At 43.6% G+C, this 17,637-nt stretch overlaps 1 protein-coding gene across 12 annotated transcripts in view; it reads right to left on the reverse strand.

Moving 5' to 3' along the window:
- PLEKHA7 (pleckstrin homology domain containing A7) overlaps positions 1-17,637 on the reverse strand; it is a 224,223-nt gene that overhangs the window by 55,551 nt on the left and 151,035 nt on the right. For all 12 annotated transcript variants that reach the window (XM_039236764.1, XM_039236775.1, XM_039236763.1 and 9 more), the window contains one exon: positions 12,782-12,957. In XM_039236764.1, the coding sequence (XP_039092695.1) occupies positions 12,782-12,957 (176 nt within the window). The remainder of the gene's footprint in view (positions 1-12,781; positions 12,958-17,637) is intronic.

The raw sequence follows: 17,637 nt of genomic DNA on the forward strand, positions 1-17,637 counted from the left end.
TTTACTGTTTCTCAAACTCAGGAAACCACCCATGCATGCAGGCTTTGCTAAGGCTGCCTCCTAGAGGACTAGAGCTCTGGCCGCCCTCTTGGTCAGACCCCAGGTAAGTCACCAAAGCTTGATAACCTGGTCACTCCAATTGTGAGATCTAAGTAACTGTACCCCCTTGGTATTCCCACCCCAAAGATAAACAGTACTTTATCACAAAAACCAGGCTGCAAAACAAACTTGCCATCTACATGTTATGACATTAGAACCAAAAGGAAAAGGGGTTTTTCTCAACTCCAGAAACCAAAGACTGAGTACGATGCCTCAGCCCAACCAACTATCATGGGGATTTTCCTTTCTTTACCAATCAACTTCCATGTATTCACTGATCAACTATCTATCCCCACTGGGGCAGGCACTTGGAGAGAAGAAAATAGCACAAAAAAAATGATCTCTGCCATCAAAGTCAGATAACCCTAAAGCCTGATTTAATCATGGTAACCACATTTAATCCTGTTCTCATTAACTGACCCCAAACCACGGAGGTTTCCAGTCTTTTCTAACCTTGGAGCTCAATTTATAACTATAAACTTTCGTCTTTACTGTTTGTGTACATATGATGGACACACCCTTACATATGCCAGTACTTTCTGATAATAAAGTTGATAGAGAATGACAAATCCTTTTATCAGATTAATACCACCATTTACTGGAAAACCTTAAGAGAGTAGCTAAAAGAATGGAAGTCTGCTAGCTACCTGGCAGCCTTCTAGACTCTCAAACTTGGGATTATGAACAGTTCCTGATTTCTGACTGCCTGGCCTTACATAAGATGCTTGTGGCCCAAATATTCAGGCAATGGCTGCAGGTAAGAAAGGCGAAGGTAATGTCCTCTACTCCCCCACCTTAACTGACTTATTAAGCAGTTAACTTAACAAAGTTATAGGATTTAAGGCAAAAACATTTTCTGGTTTTCTTCCTGTTTCCCCCGTATTCCCTGCAATTTAACACACAACTTCTCACATCAGAAGACCTGTCACAAAATAGATTTGCAATGCTCAGTTTAGCACAATGGTGGGAAAGAATGAAGCACTCCTCAGCTCTCAATGACTGTGTCATTCAGAGAAGTTGGCCATTCAGGGCACATATGTTTAGCTAAGATGACACAAGCCTTTCCAGTGCAAGTTATTACTATCATTGTGAGTACCTGGATGCAGTGACTATTCAAAAACATAGGGAATTCTTGGCATTCAGTGACTATTTTGGCCAAATGTGTCAAACCTAGAGAGCATAAAGTTTAGAGCCAGTCAAATCCAAATTCAAGAGCTGCTTCCACCCAATACAAGCTGGGTAACCTTGAGCAAGTCCATGATCTCTCTGGTTTCCGGTTTCTCATCTGTAAAATGGGGACAACAACCGCTGCTTCACTGGGTGGTTGTGAGGAGTAAAGGAGAGCATGCACTGAAAGAGCACAGCACAGTGCCTGGCAAACTGTGCCCTCAAATACAAATCTGTTGACTACATCTATTCTCTCCCTGTTCCCTGACCCAATTTCTTCTAAGTGGCAATGTATTTAGGAAAAACCTCACATTTCCCAACCTCCCTTGGAGCTAAGGGTGATCATGTGACTTAGATCTGGCCAATAAGATGTTAAGATATACACAGAAATTGCTGGGTGGGTCTTCTGGGAAAGTCTTTAAAAGAAGTCACACTTAACTGGCTTAGCTAACCCTTCCCTTCTTCCTGCCTGGAATTTAGACTGTATGCTGGACTACAAGGTGACACATATAATAAAAGCCACCCGCTTTTATAGCACCAGGGAACTACTATACCAGCCTAGACAAACCCAACTTGATTATGCCATTCTAAGTTAGGCTGTTCTGTTAGTAGCCACCAAACACAATCCCTAACTCTTAAAGGGGGGTAAACATCATTATCTGGGATTTGGTCCCTCCATTTTCAGCATATCACAGCAATGCTATGTGTCTGCTTAGAGCAAATTCTTGTTTCCTCCTGCAAGTGGGAAAAGCATTCACCTCAGTCTGGGGATACTTCTCTTATTGCTTTTCTTCACAAGAACTTGGAAGTTAACAGATCATACAAAGCACTAATTATTATTTTATTCTGCTTCTAAACCCTTCATCTCACCTGGAAATAAGAATATTTCCCTCTGTATTCATGCTACACACACACACACACACACACACACACACACACACACAAAATCTCACTCAGAGACTTGGATGGGAAGAGGAATGACAGCTTGTAGGGCCTTGGTTGGACTTTGGTCCAGTGGCAGACACAGCCCTTTTATCACAATTCCATTGGAAGATCTCTCCCTACTACCACACCTAAGTGACCCAACCAAGAGCCCAAGAACAAGGGCCAGGCCACTGATATTCTTACAGAGTCTGGTCCGAGCCAGGTCAGGTGGCAGAAGTCCTGCCCTGGGAAAAGAAACCAGCTCAGCCTGTATTGACGGATGCTGAGTCCTGAGCACTGACCCCAGTCTCAGGAGGACAGTGGGCTCAGTTAGAACTGACTATAGTCACACTCCATAGACTTGTACAAAAGGCTGAAGAGAAAGGGGCCCAAAGTATATTGGGAGCCTATGGCAGGATTGCTCACTTGAATTAGTTCCTAGCATTTGAGGAAGGAAACGGCTGGTGAGAAATGGGAGACACGATCTGTTTCTTCTTTCCCCCAGAGTTAACTAGGGCAGTACCCCTGGGAGGCAGGGGGCAGATATCTGGCTCCCTCTCACGCTCTGCTCTAAATTAACAATAGAGGGTCTGACAGCTCTGACGACACACTCTCCAGTTCTCCAGGCTGTCCCGCCCCAAAGAAGAGTGAGGCTAAAGAATAAAGGAAACACCAGACTGCCAAGCCGAGATGCCTCTTGCCTCAGAGAGGTGGCTACTGGCAAAGTCCCTTGTGAAGTTTTAAGGATTGACAAACCAGACAAAGGAGGTCTGGTCACTCTGGGTCTCCTCACTTTATTCATTCCTGCCTGGAGAATCCTTCCTTCTTCTTTCTACCAAGTAAGTCATGCTCAACCATCACAATTTAACCCAACACAGTCTAGAGTTCTGGCCAAGTTCACTCACTTTCCCTCTCCCTATGGCAATGACAGCTTTAGGTCATTCTGTGTGTGTGTGTGTGTGTGTGTGTGTGTGTGTGTGTGTGTGTGGCAATGCTTGGTTATAATTACCATATGCTGGGTCCTCCTATGTGCCAGGAATTAGAAATTAGACCATCTCTAATCCCTACAACAATCATGCAAGGTCAGTACTGTCAGGCCCAGAGAGGCTGAGGGCACTCAGTAAGTACCAGATTACAAACAATAATTTCTCTACTGAAGAATAGGGACAATGGCAGCAACAGTTATCATTGAGCACTAACTAAACCCCTGAGCTAAGCAAATTAAATAGATTACCTCTTCTTATCATTGTACAATCCTCCAAGGCTAGGGACATTATTATTCTTTCACTACAGGTAATAAAGTGAAGCTGAAAGAGGTTAACCAACTTGCCTTGAATTATGCAATCAGTGACATACACAGGCTTCAAACCCCATCTGATATGACTCCAAAGCCCTGTACCTGGTTGAAAACATCTCCACAAATTACTTCTGCTCAGGATCCAAGGGGCTTGTCCAACCTCAGGTGTTCCTGCGACCCTTTACTCAAAGTGATCAAGGGTTTGGAAAGCCAAATATTTAATTCTCTGAAGAGAGTGCAAAGACCCAGCAATGTATGGGCTGTTTCTGAGCAGGCTGGTTCCCCACACGCCAATCCCACAACAATGGTCCACTGCCCCCTGACATCCCAAATCCTTATTTGAACAACTTACAGTTGTTCATCCAATCATCCACCGACCTGCCCAGCCAGCCAAACATCCGTGCACCCATTCATTAACTGACTGTTTACCATGTTCCAGGCACTGTTCCATTTTCAAGAAGCTTACAGACTAGTAGGGGTGACAATGAAAAAGCAGGCCAACATGCCTTGAGCATGAAAGTCCTTTGCACAAGGAATGACACATTGCTACAAGCTGGGGTATCTATCACACTGAACGGTCAAGGAAGGAGGGAATAACATTTAGGCTAAGGCCTGAAGTATGTGCTGAAGTTCTCCTAGTAAGGGTAAGGACTGGGCAGTGGGAGGTGTGCAGATGAGCAAGGCCCAGATGGATCCTGGTGCCTCATGAGATGGACCTCCATCTCTCACCCAGATCCCATCACAGTCTACTCTCCCCCCTTGCACCCTTAGATTCAGCGACACTCCCTGGCTTTCTGTTTCTCAAACAAACCAAGCTCGTTCTTGCCACAGGGTATTTGTAAGGGTCCATTCCTTCTGTTTAAAGCACTCCACTTCAGTTTTGCATCCTTAACCCTCATATATCAGTCAGGTCTCACCTACATATACTCCCCACAGAGGCCTTCACTGACCACCCAAAAAAAAGTTGTTACTCCCTGCCCCCTCACCTCTCCCATCCCATCACCCTATTTTACTGCCTTCATGCACAGATTATGATAGAATATCATCCTGTTGTTTACTTGTTTATGGTCTGTACCCACCATCCCTACCCAAGAATGGATGGGACTTTGCCTCTTTCTTTGAACACAGCATCTTTAACAGTGTCTGATATACAATATGCTCACAATTGTAGAATAAAAGACTAAATAGATGAATGCATGAGTACAGATGCACCCAATTCAAGAAGTTCAGTATGGTTAGGGCAAAGAGAATAGGGAATGGTGAGACACGAGCCCAAAGGTGTCGTAGGGACTAGACTCATAGAGTGCTCAAAAGCCCTAAGGAAATTGGTTTTTACTCTAAAGGTGATTAGACAGTAATTTCCTACAGTCCAAAGACAGGACTACCAGTTACACAGAGACCAAGGAGGTTCGGAAACTGAGAAAAGAGATAAGCTGTCTTCTGATGGGCCCTCCTATTTGAGCTGCTTGTCAGTTTTGTGAGCTGTAAAGGCAAGCTGACCTCATTGCTTAGTGCTTTAGCTTGTTGGAGAGGACAAGACATCCTTAGACTAGAGACAAAAAGCGGTCCAATGGCAGGAGTTGGGAGGACAGATTTCAAGGAGGCTGTAGCGAATCAAAAGCCAGTCCAAAGTCTGGCAAGTGGGAGAACATGGAAATGGGGGGAAGAAATTATGAACAGAAGGAGGTAGAGAGCAGAATTTGGCAGCACTGCTTGGTGCTCCTAACAGTGTATGGCATGGGATCTTAAGAATACATGAATGAATTTCTATCAAAGGTCTCTGAAGCCTATGTAGGAAACAAAAGGATAAAGACAGGAGTGGCAGCAAGAGTGTTCAACTCTGCTCTGGGTCAGAGGAATGATGTAAGAAGAGGCGGGAGGAGGAAGGAGGTGAGGGGCAGGTGGAGAGAGAGTGCTGCAGGAGCCTGAGCAGAGCAGAACCACAGTGACCCTGCTAGGGGATGAGCACATCCTAACAAGGGAGAGTGCAATTTGCTCACAGAAGACTCATCATCAATGTGATCCAGAGGATGGTCGATGAAACTAGATGGTTGTAAAGAAAAAAAAGCCAATGACATTGTCAAACCAAGTCCTACAGAAGGCAGCATATCCAATACAAATATCTTAGGTATCCTAGTGAGTAGGCACTTTATACATTCCTATTTTTAATTTAACACTTGTAATAGCCCTATGAACTCAGACAAACTGAGGTTTAAAAATCATTCCTGGGGGGCCTGGGTGGATCAGTTAGGCAGTTAAGCGTCTGACTTCAGCTCAGGTCATGAACTCATGGTCTGTAGGTTCGAGCCCTGCATCAGGCTCTGTGCTGACAGCTTGGAGCCTGGAGCCTGCTTCAGATTCTGTGTCTCCCTCTCACTCTCTGCCCCTCTCCCACTTGTGCTTTGTCTCTCAAAAATAAATAAATGTTAAAAAAAAATTTTAAAGCATTCCCAATCTGTACAAGTGACACAGCTAGAATGTAGTAGGGCTGGGATTTGAGCCCATGTCTATCTGACTTCAGACACTAAGCTGTGGGAGAAGAACATAAGGTAAAAGAAACCAATACAGTAGGAAGTGATGGGGGTGGGGGGGAATCAGCTGTCCTGGACAATAGTTGCTTAGACAGAGCCCGAGAGAATGACTTGTAGTGATACTGTCTGAGCCTTGAACCTAGCTGTTTCTAAAGCGAGATCTGTCCTGAAATTTTCAGTGAAGCAACCAACAAAGTCCTCCGTTTCTAAGGTAAATTTGTCTGCATTTTCTGCTACCTGCAATCAGGAGTCCTATTATAACACATATGTAAGCATCTGCCTATGTGGATAAGGATAGAAGCACCTGGTGAGAAATTAGGGAGAGACTGAGACCATTACACGACCACTGGGGCCCTTCACTTAATACAGATGGAGGTTTTCCAATGCAGATCACAAAACTGGAGGAAAGGGAAGACTTAGTACTGCCTAATGAATAATTCTAACTAACCAAATGTCTGAACATCTTATTCTGAGGAAAAAGAACATTTAGTGAATCTGGAGTTGCTTAGCTGACAATCTCTTAGAAAGTTAAGAGGAAACATTATTCTGCCTTTATTCGGACTCAGAAGGCAGGACAATTTTTTTTTGTTTTGTTTTTTAAGGAAGGAAACTTAGGAAAACATGATTATGGGATTTTAAGAATTTATTAATGGGATAAGAAAAAATGTTAAAAGTTCAGAGAAAAATTAGAGACAATACAGTGATCTGAGACCCTAAGAGGGAAGGAAGGCAGCCCAAGAGATAAAGGATGGAGCTCCTCCCAAACTGGAATCTGATAGTTAATTACAAAATCTTTAGGTAGGAAAAGGTTAAAAAAAAAAAAAAAAGCCACATCTCAGGCAGCAAATTAATTCTCATCAGTTCAAGAAGTCATTATTTTTCAATCACAACACTTCTTCCTGTTAAGCCTGGTTTCATTCTCAGGCTATCTTTGCCCCAGTGCCCTAGTCAGTCATGATGAACTGAACAAAGATGGAACACAAGAACCCATTTGCCATTGCTGGTCTAAAGAAGCCAGTATAGGGGCTCCTGGGTGGCTCAGTCAGTTACGTGTCTGACTTAGGCTCAGGTCGTGATCTCCCAGTTCATGGGTTTGAGCCCCACATCAAGCTCTGTGCTGACAGCTCAGAGCCTGGAGCCTGCTTCAGATCTGCGGCTTTCTCTTTCTGCCCCTCCACCCCTCAAAAATAAACATTCAAAAAAATTTAATAATAAAGAGGCCAGTATAACAACATAGATACCTGCCAGAGCTCAAGTTATAAAAGGACATGCACAAGAAATGGAAGCTGGGGCACAAGAAATGGAAGGTGGGGCACAAAATCAAACACAGATCTACAGTGGACTGGGCCCACAGGAATGATGGCAAAAAGGGCAGAGAGAGTCTAGAAGGAGCTGAGGTTAGTTTATTTAAAGCAAAGCAAAACAAAAAACAAACTATTTTTCTAAAAATTAAAATGAGGGATGCTTGGGTAGCTCAGTCATTTAAGCGTCTAACTCTCAATTTCAGCTCAGGTCGTGATCTCACGGTTATGAGATCAAGCCACACATCAGGCTCCGTGGTGGGTGTGGAGCCTGCTTAAGATTCTTTCTCCTGGCGGCATAATTCCAGACTTAAAGATGTATTACAAAGCCATAATCATCAAGATAATATGGTACTGGTACAAAAATAGACACTTAGATCAATGGAGCAGAACCCAGAACCCAGAAATAGACCCACAAATATATGGTCAACTAATCTTTGACAAAGAAGGAAAGAATATCCAATGGAATAAAGACAGTCTCTTCAGGAAGTGGTGCTGGGAAAACTGCACAGCGACATGTAGAAAAATGAACCTGAACCACTTTCTTATACTATACACAAAAATGAACTCAAAAGGGATGAAAGATCTAAACGTAAGATAGAAAGCCATCAAAATCCTAGAGGAGAAAGCAGGCAACAACCACTTTGACCTTGGGCACAGAAACTTCTTACTCAACAGGTCTCCAGAGGCAAGGGAAACAAAAGCAAAAATGAAGTACTGGGACCTCATCAAGATAAAAATCTTCTGGACAGTGAAGGAAACAATCAGTAAAACTAAAAGGCAACCGATGAAATGGAAGAAGATATTTGCAAATAATATATCAGATAAAGGGTTAGTATCCAAAATCTATAAATCACTTATCAAACTCAACACTCCAAAAAACAAATAATACAGTGAAAAAATGGGAAGAAGACATGAATAGACACTTTTCCAAAGAAGACATCTAGATGGCTAACAGACACGTAAGAAGATGCTCAACATCACTCATCATCAAAGAAATACAAATCAAACCACAATGAGATATCACGTCACACCAGTCAGAATGGCTAAAATTAACAACTCAGGCAATGACAGATGTTGGCAAGGATGCAGAGAAAGAGAAACTCTTTTGCACTGCCAGTGGGAATACAAATTGGTACATTCACTCTGGAAAACAGTATGGAGGTTCCTCAAAATATTAAAAACAGAACTATCCTACAACCCAGCAATTGCACTACTAAGTATTTATCCAAAGGATACAGGTGTGCTGTTTTGAAGGGATACATTCACCTCAATGTTTATAGCAGCACTATTGACAATAGCCAAAGTATGGAAAGAGCCCGAAGTCCATAGACAGATAAATGGATAAAGAAGATGTGGTATGTGTGTGTATACACACACACACACACACACACACACACACACGTATATTTCATTCTTTTTGATCGCCAATACTCCAGTGTGTGTGTGTGTATATAAATATATATATATATGTGTATACATACATTGTGTATATAATATATATATATAATATATACACACACACACACTGGAGTATTGGCGATCAAAAAGAATGAAATTTTGCCATTTGCAACAACATGGATGGAACTAGAGTGGTTTATACTAAATGGAATTAGTAAGAGAAAGACAAATATATGACTTCATTCATACATGGAATTTAAGATACAAAACAGATGAACATAAGGGAAGGGAAGCAAAAATAATATAAAAACAGGGAGGGGGACAAAACATAAAAGACTCTTAAATGTAGAGAACAAACTGAGGGTCGTTGGAGGGGTTGTGGGTGGGTGGATGGGTTAAATGGGCAAGGGGCATTAAGGAGGACACTTGTTGGGATGAGCACTAGGTGTTATATGTAGGGGATGAATCACTGGATTCTACTCCTGAAATCATTATTGCACTATATGCTAACTAACTTGGATGTAAATTTTATAAATAAATAAATAAATAAATAAGATCATACCAAAAAAAAAAAGGGTCTCTCTCCCTCTGCCTCTCTCCCCCACTTGCATGTACACACTGTCTTTCTCTTAAAGAAAAAAAAGAATTAAAATGAAGAAGGGGAGAGCTTTAAAAGAATATGAGACATAAGTATCTCTGCCTTGGATAGATGATGTAGTGTAAATAAAGCCAAATTTTTTAACTTCTAGATTGAGTTCCATAACTTCATCAAGAAGAATGATCTTCTTCATGAAAAAGAAAACAACCTTAGTGAAAAGAGATTAAAAGTCCAAGATGGAGAAAAAGATGGGAAAGGGCCAGCCATCAGGACCCCAGGGCCCTAAGGGAACTCAGAAACGGGCTCAGGAAATCTCTCAGGTGATCTCTGAAAAATCAAAGAGAACAGGAAAAAGGCCAGAATGTTAGAGATTAGCAAACAGCATCCTGACTTTCCAAAGAAGGGAAACTTAAATTCTGTTCACCACAAGACTGGACAGCTTACAATCAGCCTCTGCAAGGGGCTAAGCCACATCCTAACCTGAAGAGATCTCACAGCACACAGGGAAGGAAGCACCGAGACAAGGTCAAAAACTCAGGAGAAGAATGGGCAGAGGAGAGGCAGAGGCAGTTCACTGAAGGGGGAATACCAGTAGCCAATAAGCAGAAAAGATCCCTATCATCGTGGAGACATCCACTAAAATAACCAGATACTATTTAACTACACAGAAACTCAGCAAAATATTTTAAATCTTGGTAACATCAACTACTAGTAGGGGCGCCTGGGTGGCTCAGTCGGTTAAGTGTCCGACTTCGGCTCAGGTCAGGATCTCAAGGGTCATGGGTTCAAGCCCTGCATGAGACTCTGTGCTGACAGCTCAAAACCTGGAGCCTGCTTCAAATTCTGTGCCTCCCTCTCTCTCTGACCTTCCCCTGCTCACACACTCTCTCTCCCTCAGAAATAAATAAAACATTAAAAATATATATCAACTACTGGCAAAGATGTGGGTAGTGGACGAAACAGCTTTCTTTTAAGAGCATCTTGGTATATCAATTAAAATTTAAAATACATTGGGGGCGCCCGGGTGGCTTAGTCGGTGAAGCGTCCGACTTTCGCTCAGGTCATGATCTCGCGGTTCGTGGGTTCGAGCCCCGCGTCAGGCTCTGTGCTGACTGCCAGCTCGGAGCCTGGAGCCTGTTTCAGAGTCTGTCACTCCCTCTCTCTCTGACCCTCCCCTGCTCATGCTGTCTCTCTCTCTCCTAGAAATAAAAAAAAAAAAAAAAAAAATTTAAAATACATTGTATTTTGACCTAGCAATCTGAAAGACTCACACATGCAGATGCTTGTAGAAGGTTTTTCATTATAGGCCTATTTATAATAGTAAAAGGAAAAATAAACCACCTAAGGTTTGAAGTGTTATGGTTTTATAAAATACCATATACAACAGTCCAAAATAATGTTGATCCATATATACTGATAAAGATTCTCAAGATGTTACCATTCATGCTTTAAAAAAACACAGAAGAAACTTATATATATTTCTATAGGTGCATATATATATATAAATGAACTTAAGTTAAAAAGGATTCCCATTAACCTGACAAGAGAGATTACCCTAGGAAGGTGATAAAGGATATTTTGGACTTTACTTTTTTTCATTTTTTATAACAAAAGTCTTCATTTATTTTATAATTTTATACACACACACACACACACACACACACACACACACACTTGTGTTTTTTTAAGGATGAAAGACAAAGACTAAGAAACAGTGAGCATTAGAGACCAGCATGTGCACTAGGAATAAGATGTGCCAAAGAAATAACAATGTTGGGGCACCTGGGGTGGCTCAGTCACTTAAGTGTCCAGTTAAGTGTTCGACTCTTGGTTTTGGCTCAGGTCATGATCTCACGGTTCTTGAGTCTGAGCCCCACATTGGGCTTCACACTGACAGTACAGAGCCTGCTTGGGCTTCTCTCTCTCCCTCTCTCTCTGCTCCTCCCCTGCTTGCTCACTCTTTCTCTCTCTTTCAAATAAAACTTAAGAAAAAAAACTAAGAAGAAATACCGATGTCACTCTCAACAGAGTGCCACAGGCTAATGGCAGAGGCTTTCACATCATCATCATGGACACAATAGACAAATGCAGGCTGCATGACAATGCCACGAAGAGAGTCAGATTTGTCAGAACCCTTGCAGTTACTGATTCAGGGTCTACATAGGAACTTCCAGGATAGTCATTTAGCCTGTCCTATCTAACATATTCATTCACTATTTCACTCATTCAACAGACATTTAACAGCTTACTCTGTGTCAAGTGTGCAGAAGAAGATACAGACAATCCCTCCCTGAAATCTAGGATACTGAGAAGTAGACAGAAGGTGGGGGGGTGGGGGGGAACAGTGTGGGAAATGCTTGACTGAGGTATTACGGAAGTTTCAAAGGTAGGCCCAGGATGGGGTCCTATAATGTGAAGGAGTTCACATTATACCAGGTTTGCTTCAAGAAAGCACGAAGCTAAAATGTACCACTAATACCAAAAGTTACATACACAGGAGTTGGAAAAGGTTGGCAAACTATAACACACCATGTGAAATCCATTTACAGTCACTAAAAAAAAATCACATGTTTAGGTTACTGGAGAATAACCTTTTGTTTTGAGGCCTCACTGAAAGTCAAAGAGGCCTCTGAACAGAGCAAGGTTTTCAGAGAGTGGACAATGGGGGGTGCGTGGGTGGCTCAGTTGGTTACGTGTCTAACTTTGGCTCAGGTCATGATTATGCGGTTCTTGAGTTCGAGCCCTGCATCAGGCTCTCTGCTGTCAGCATGGAGCCCGCTTCAGATCCTCTGTCTCCCTTTTTCGGCCCTTCCCCCGCTCATGCTCTCTCTCTCAAAATTAAATAAATGTTTAAAAAAAGAAAAACAGGCCCATGTCAGATGAGGACTTGCTAAAAAGGCACATCCTTACTTTTCCAGGGCCACCCTACCCTCTCTGAGCCCCTAAATCCACTCACAGTCCTCCTGTGCTTTCTCTCAGGGAATAACCCACAGACAACAGACTCAATAATTTCAAGATCCCTAATTGTACCCTTGGTTTGTCCACTTGAGGGAAGTGGCGGCTGGCCTCAGCAACATGGTGGGCACTCTTTGGCACATTTTCTCCCTCTTTCCCAATCTGTTGCCCCAAGGCTGTCCGTCCCACCACACATCAGAGAAGGAAAAATAAGAAACACACACACACCAGGTTCCAAGGCTCCTATCTCAGGCAGCCACTTCACCCTCCCAGGCCTTGGCATGCATGTCTCTGCCAACAAAGAGAGGACCAGATAACTTCTGGGGGACCTTACCATGCATGCATTATCTTTCCGAGAGAATTCACTGTTAAACAGGACTTGAGAGAAAGGGCAGGGCTTACTATGAGTGAATGAACAGTAGAATTTGGGGGCACCCAAGAGTTCTTATCTGGGTCCCCACCCTAGTGAGAGAAGTGCTCTGGACAAGGACCCTCCATTGGGACTGACCTCTTTAGTGACGATCGAGACAGCACCTGTGCGGCCTGGTTCATGGCCCGGACCCAAGCGTTCATGTCCTCCTGGGTGTCGGCACTGAAGTAGTAGGTCCTCATGCCTGACTGCTCGCCCTGAGAACCCCCAGTGGAGCTATTGTAGATGAGTGCTCGCATCCCTGTGTGCACAGCCTGTAAACATGAGGCAGAAACCCAGGTCAGAGAGGTCAGCACACATTTCACTTCTGGGAGCAAAAACAAGAAGACACTCTGACCATGTTCTCCTCTCATCCAGAAATAAAAGCGCAAGTACCACCCAGCTTATTCCCACACCTGGAAAACATCACAGCTGGAATCCCCTTTCCTGGTGAAGTTAGACCCAGTGATGGCTGTGTCTGGTCTCCACGGTCAAAGCCCTGCAGCTGCACCTGTTCCTACTTATCTTCCTCCTGCTTAGGGAGGGGCATGCAGTCAAGGCTAATGTGAAAAAGTTTTTCAAAACCCACGTTTTGTACAAGCAGACTCTCTGGAATCCCTGTTTTGGTTCTTCTGAGGCATGCGATTACTGGAATTGAGCCAAAAATCAGCAATAACAGCAAGCAGCTTGGTGCAAATATTCACTGTGCCTTACCACTTATCACTGCGCCAATATTATCTGGCATACCACTTGTATGACATGTGATGTGCACCTATCAATGCTGCTACTCTTCTATCTCTCCAAAGAGCCACAAAGTATGACAGAGCTAACATATGACTAAAAATCCTTGCACACCCACTATGTGCTAGGAAGCCTCAAGGTGCTTTCAAATGTATCCTTACAAAGACCCTGTGAAGAGGTACCAGAAATGACCACTGAAAAGCAACCAGGTTGGGTGCAAACAAGAGGAAACACCAGCTGTGTTCTGATAAGTACAAGCCTGTCTTAAAGTTGTAATGAAAACCCTTGCCAAATCTACATAAGAAGATGGTATAAAGAGGAAGACCAAAAAAAAAAAAAAAAAAGGAGGCAGATCAGCAAATCTTATTAGTGTCTGTTCCAGGACTTTAATCTCATTCCAATCCCAACAGCCCTCAGAGGTAGGGACAGAATCTCTATTTTATAAATGTGGCAGATAAAGTCTGAGATGTTAAATAACTTTCCCAGGTTTCCACGCCCAGTAATGGATTCCTCACAGCAATTAATATTATCTGGCACTATTTATTTTCTATACTAGTTTGCTTATCATCTGTCTCTTCCCTCCAGAATATAAACTCCATGACAGCAAGGACTTTGTCTATTTTGTTCACTATGGTATCCCCAGAAATAGTGCCTGGCACATAGTAGGTATTCAATAAATGTTTGTGGAATAAATAAAGAGTTGGAACCAGGACTTATACAAAGGTCTATCTGATTCCAAGCCCAAGCTTCTCTATACAATGCTCCCAGGTCTTGCCCAGATATTAGTATGATTACACAGATCAATGGTCTGATAATGTGGATCCAGAATGAAAGGCAGACTCCATGAAAGGATGAGTCAGAGAAATCAAAATGAAAGAACCAATTAGGGGCTGAAAAATGACATGCTTCTAGAATCACTAATGGTCACAAATGAAAAGTCTCTGATGAACTGTCAACATTTGCTTCTGTGACCCACCCTAACATCTAGGTCCAAAATGCTTATTAATTATGGGTCTGCTGATATGGACATACTTGAATCTATCCAGCTAGTTCCAAGAGAATACAAACAAACTTAGCCTGCAGCTAAGGGTCCCTACAGGGACCAAAGCAAACCTGATTTCCTTCCTTGCATGTATAAAGGGTTATCCACTGTCCCAGAAAGGATTCCTCCTGTTTTAGCAAGATGGACACATGACAGTGAAAACAGAATGAGAAGGAACTTGTTGTGTCTTGCTGTGAATCAGCAGAAATTCTTGGAAAAGGTCCCCTGCATAAGGACCCCAATAGATCTCTGATACCTCCTCCCAGACTTTGTGCCCACTCACAGAGGATTCTGGGACAGGCACCAATCCCACCAAACACAAGGCCACCCACAAGTAGAGGGAGCCCTCAAGAGTATGATAGAGAGAGGTTCCTGCCATACTAATGTTTGTGGAGCCAGCCTTGTCTAGGAAATCAACACAGGACACCCTTCGAACATGGGGACTTAGCAGGTCTGCCTGCAAATGGACCTTGGGAGTTAGATCCAGCATCACAGAGGAGCTAACATCACAAACAACCTCAGTCACTAATCAAACTGCCAATATGTGCTGTGTCCAGCTGCCCTTGGTTCTGAAGAGCAGGTTCTTAACTATATTCTGCCTGTGATTGGGCATAAAAGATGTATTTACTGTGAATGTGAGAAATGCAGGGAGTTGGCCACGTGACCCAAGTCCAAAGTGCCCTGAGCCAGAGAAAGATGCCAGAGCCAAGATAATGAGAAGTCTCCTCACCCCTTCCCTAGTCTCATCTCAAGAGGTGCTCCCTTCCCCTCTGCTCTTCACTTTCCAAATAACAGTCCTATTAGGCAACTTTGCATGACCTAATGGAAAACTTCAGGCTATAGCTGAAGGAAATGGAGATGTCTGCAAGGAAGATTTTACCTCAAAAACTTAATGCCCCTAGGATAGGACTGTTCTCCAGGCCTTTAGGACCTTGGTCTTGACCTAGCACTAGAGATAAAAGCTAGCATGCTCACACCCCAAGCATCAGCCTTTAGAACACAGAGGCCTACGTGAAGAAATGTAGGAGCATTCCAAAGGCCAGGGCCCATCAACTGACCAAATCATTCTCTAACTTATTCATACAACAATCTAGCATTGATTGTTTATGTGAAAGGCACTGTAACAGAAATTGAAGCAACAGCCTTAATCAAGGTCAAGATACTTGACAGTTACGTAAGAAGAGAAAGCCTATGGACAAATAATTACAATTGTTGTCAGCATTATCAAGAAGTTCAGGATGCTATGAGAGAGGATATCAGGGGCACCTGGCCTGACCTGGAGAAGGACTTACCTACAGACGTGACATTTAAGCTGTCTTCTACATAGTAAGCAGATATGTTAGTAGGAGTAGCACAGAGGGATGTGTCAGACCCCAAGACAGACAATATGATACATTCAAGGATGAGGCCAGCAGGCCTGGCACAGACAAAAGGAGAGAGCAGGATGAAATGAGGCTACTGGAGCTGGCAGGGCCAGGTCACCGGGGCCTTGTGGTCACATTAGGGTTTTGTCTCATTTACAAGAACAAGGAGAAGCAATTAAAGAGTTGGAGCTGGCAAGATCAGATTTTTGTCCAGAGAAACCACTCTGTCTGCAGTATGAAGAGGTCAGAGTCAAGCTGGGGCAGATGAGAGGAGACGAGCAGGACACCCTATAGGAGTACAGGTGAGAGAGGGTGGGGGGTGGGGACTGAGAAGGAGAGAAGCACTCAGTGTCTGCACAAAACCAGCAGGTAATATCAGCCTGACCTGGTGATGGAATAGACAGGAGAGCTGAGAACGGCAACTGTAAAGGACAAGACTGTCAGGTTTATGCCTTACGCAGACCGGTGACCATTTGTTGACATTAACAGGGAACTCCTCATGCCCAACCTTCGGGTTGACTATGAGCAGCACAGTGAACTGGGTAAGAACGTAGGCCCTGGAGCTAGCCTGACGTGCATGGTGGGCCTGCCTTCATACCCTAGAGCAACGTTGGGCAAGCTGCTCAACCTCTCCAGGCCTCTGTTTCCTCATCTTTAAAATGGGTGGGTGGTGATGGTACTTACCTTTTAAGGCTGTGTAAGCACTAAGTGAGATAATGCACACAGGGAACTTACAGCATAGCCTACCACTTTTAAGGCTCAAAAGATGTTAGCTGATGTTATTATAGGACCAATCACTTAAGTAATTTAAGGGGGCTTACTGAATGAACTTTCTAGAGACTCTGAAAGACCCTTCTCTGCCCTCTCCCCATTGCTAATATACAAAGGACTAGCGGCACCTGGGTGGCTCAATTGGTTAAGGTATCACTCTTGATTTTGGCTCAGGTTATGATCTCAGGGTCATGGGATCAAGCCTCACTAAGCGTGGAGCCTGCTTAAGATTCTCTCGATTCTCTCCCTTCTCTCTCTCTCTCTCTCTTCTCTCTCTCTCCCTTCTTTCTCCCTTCTCTCTCCCTTCCTCCCTCTTCCTCCCTCCCCCCACCTCTCTCTCTCTCCCCCTGCCCCTTTCCAGGGTTTTGATCTCTTTCCCCCTCTCACACTCTCAAAAAAAAAAAAAAAAAAAAAAAGTACAGAGGACTAAACATGAACTACAAGTAAGCCTGAACCCATAACTTGGAAAGTATAATCAGTGTAACTAACCACAACTACTACTAAAAATGACTGCTCTATGCAGTCTCTGTTTACAGAATGGGACTAGCCCCATCTACCCAGGCAGAACTAGATGATGCATTAGTTTTCCTAGTAAAAGCTCCAGACGGGCAAATCAACCACTTAAGATCTGTGGATGTACAGAAGAAGTGCACCGAACCTTCCCAGAGGGCTCATGGAAGGCTTTCTGGAGGAGGTCACCCCCAATCAGAGACTTGATGGACTAGTAAGAGTTGGGGAAAGGGCATTCTGAGCTGTGGCTGAAGTTCAGGCAAAGGCCTGTGGGCATGAAATATCCTGGGGCCCCAGGCAACTGTACATGGCCAGAGGGAAAGCCTAACATGGGAGTGGCTAAAAATGGAACTGGAGAGGTAAGCTCGGGCTGCTAAACCAAGACTGGGCTTTATCCTGCAGACAAGGGGGAGCCACTCAAGGGTTTATGGTGGGAGCATAGCCTGAACAGATGTGCAAGTCAGGAACAGTGGGGAGGACTGATTGGAGGCTGCAGTGTCTGAGGGCTGAAGCAGCGGTAGCCAATA

The sequence above is a fragment of the Hyaena hyaena genome, unplaced genomic scaffold (genome assembly GCF_003009895.1).
Source record: "Hyaena hyaena isolate Hyena2069 unplaced genomic scaffold, ASM300989v1 scaffold_116, whole genome shotgun sequence".
In the NCBI taxonomy this organism is placed as follows: Eukaryota; Metazoa; Chordata; class Mammalia; order Carnivora; family Hyaenidae; genus Hyaena; species Hyaena hyaena.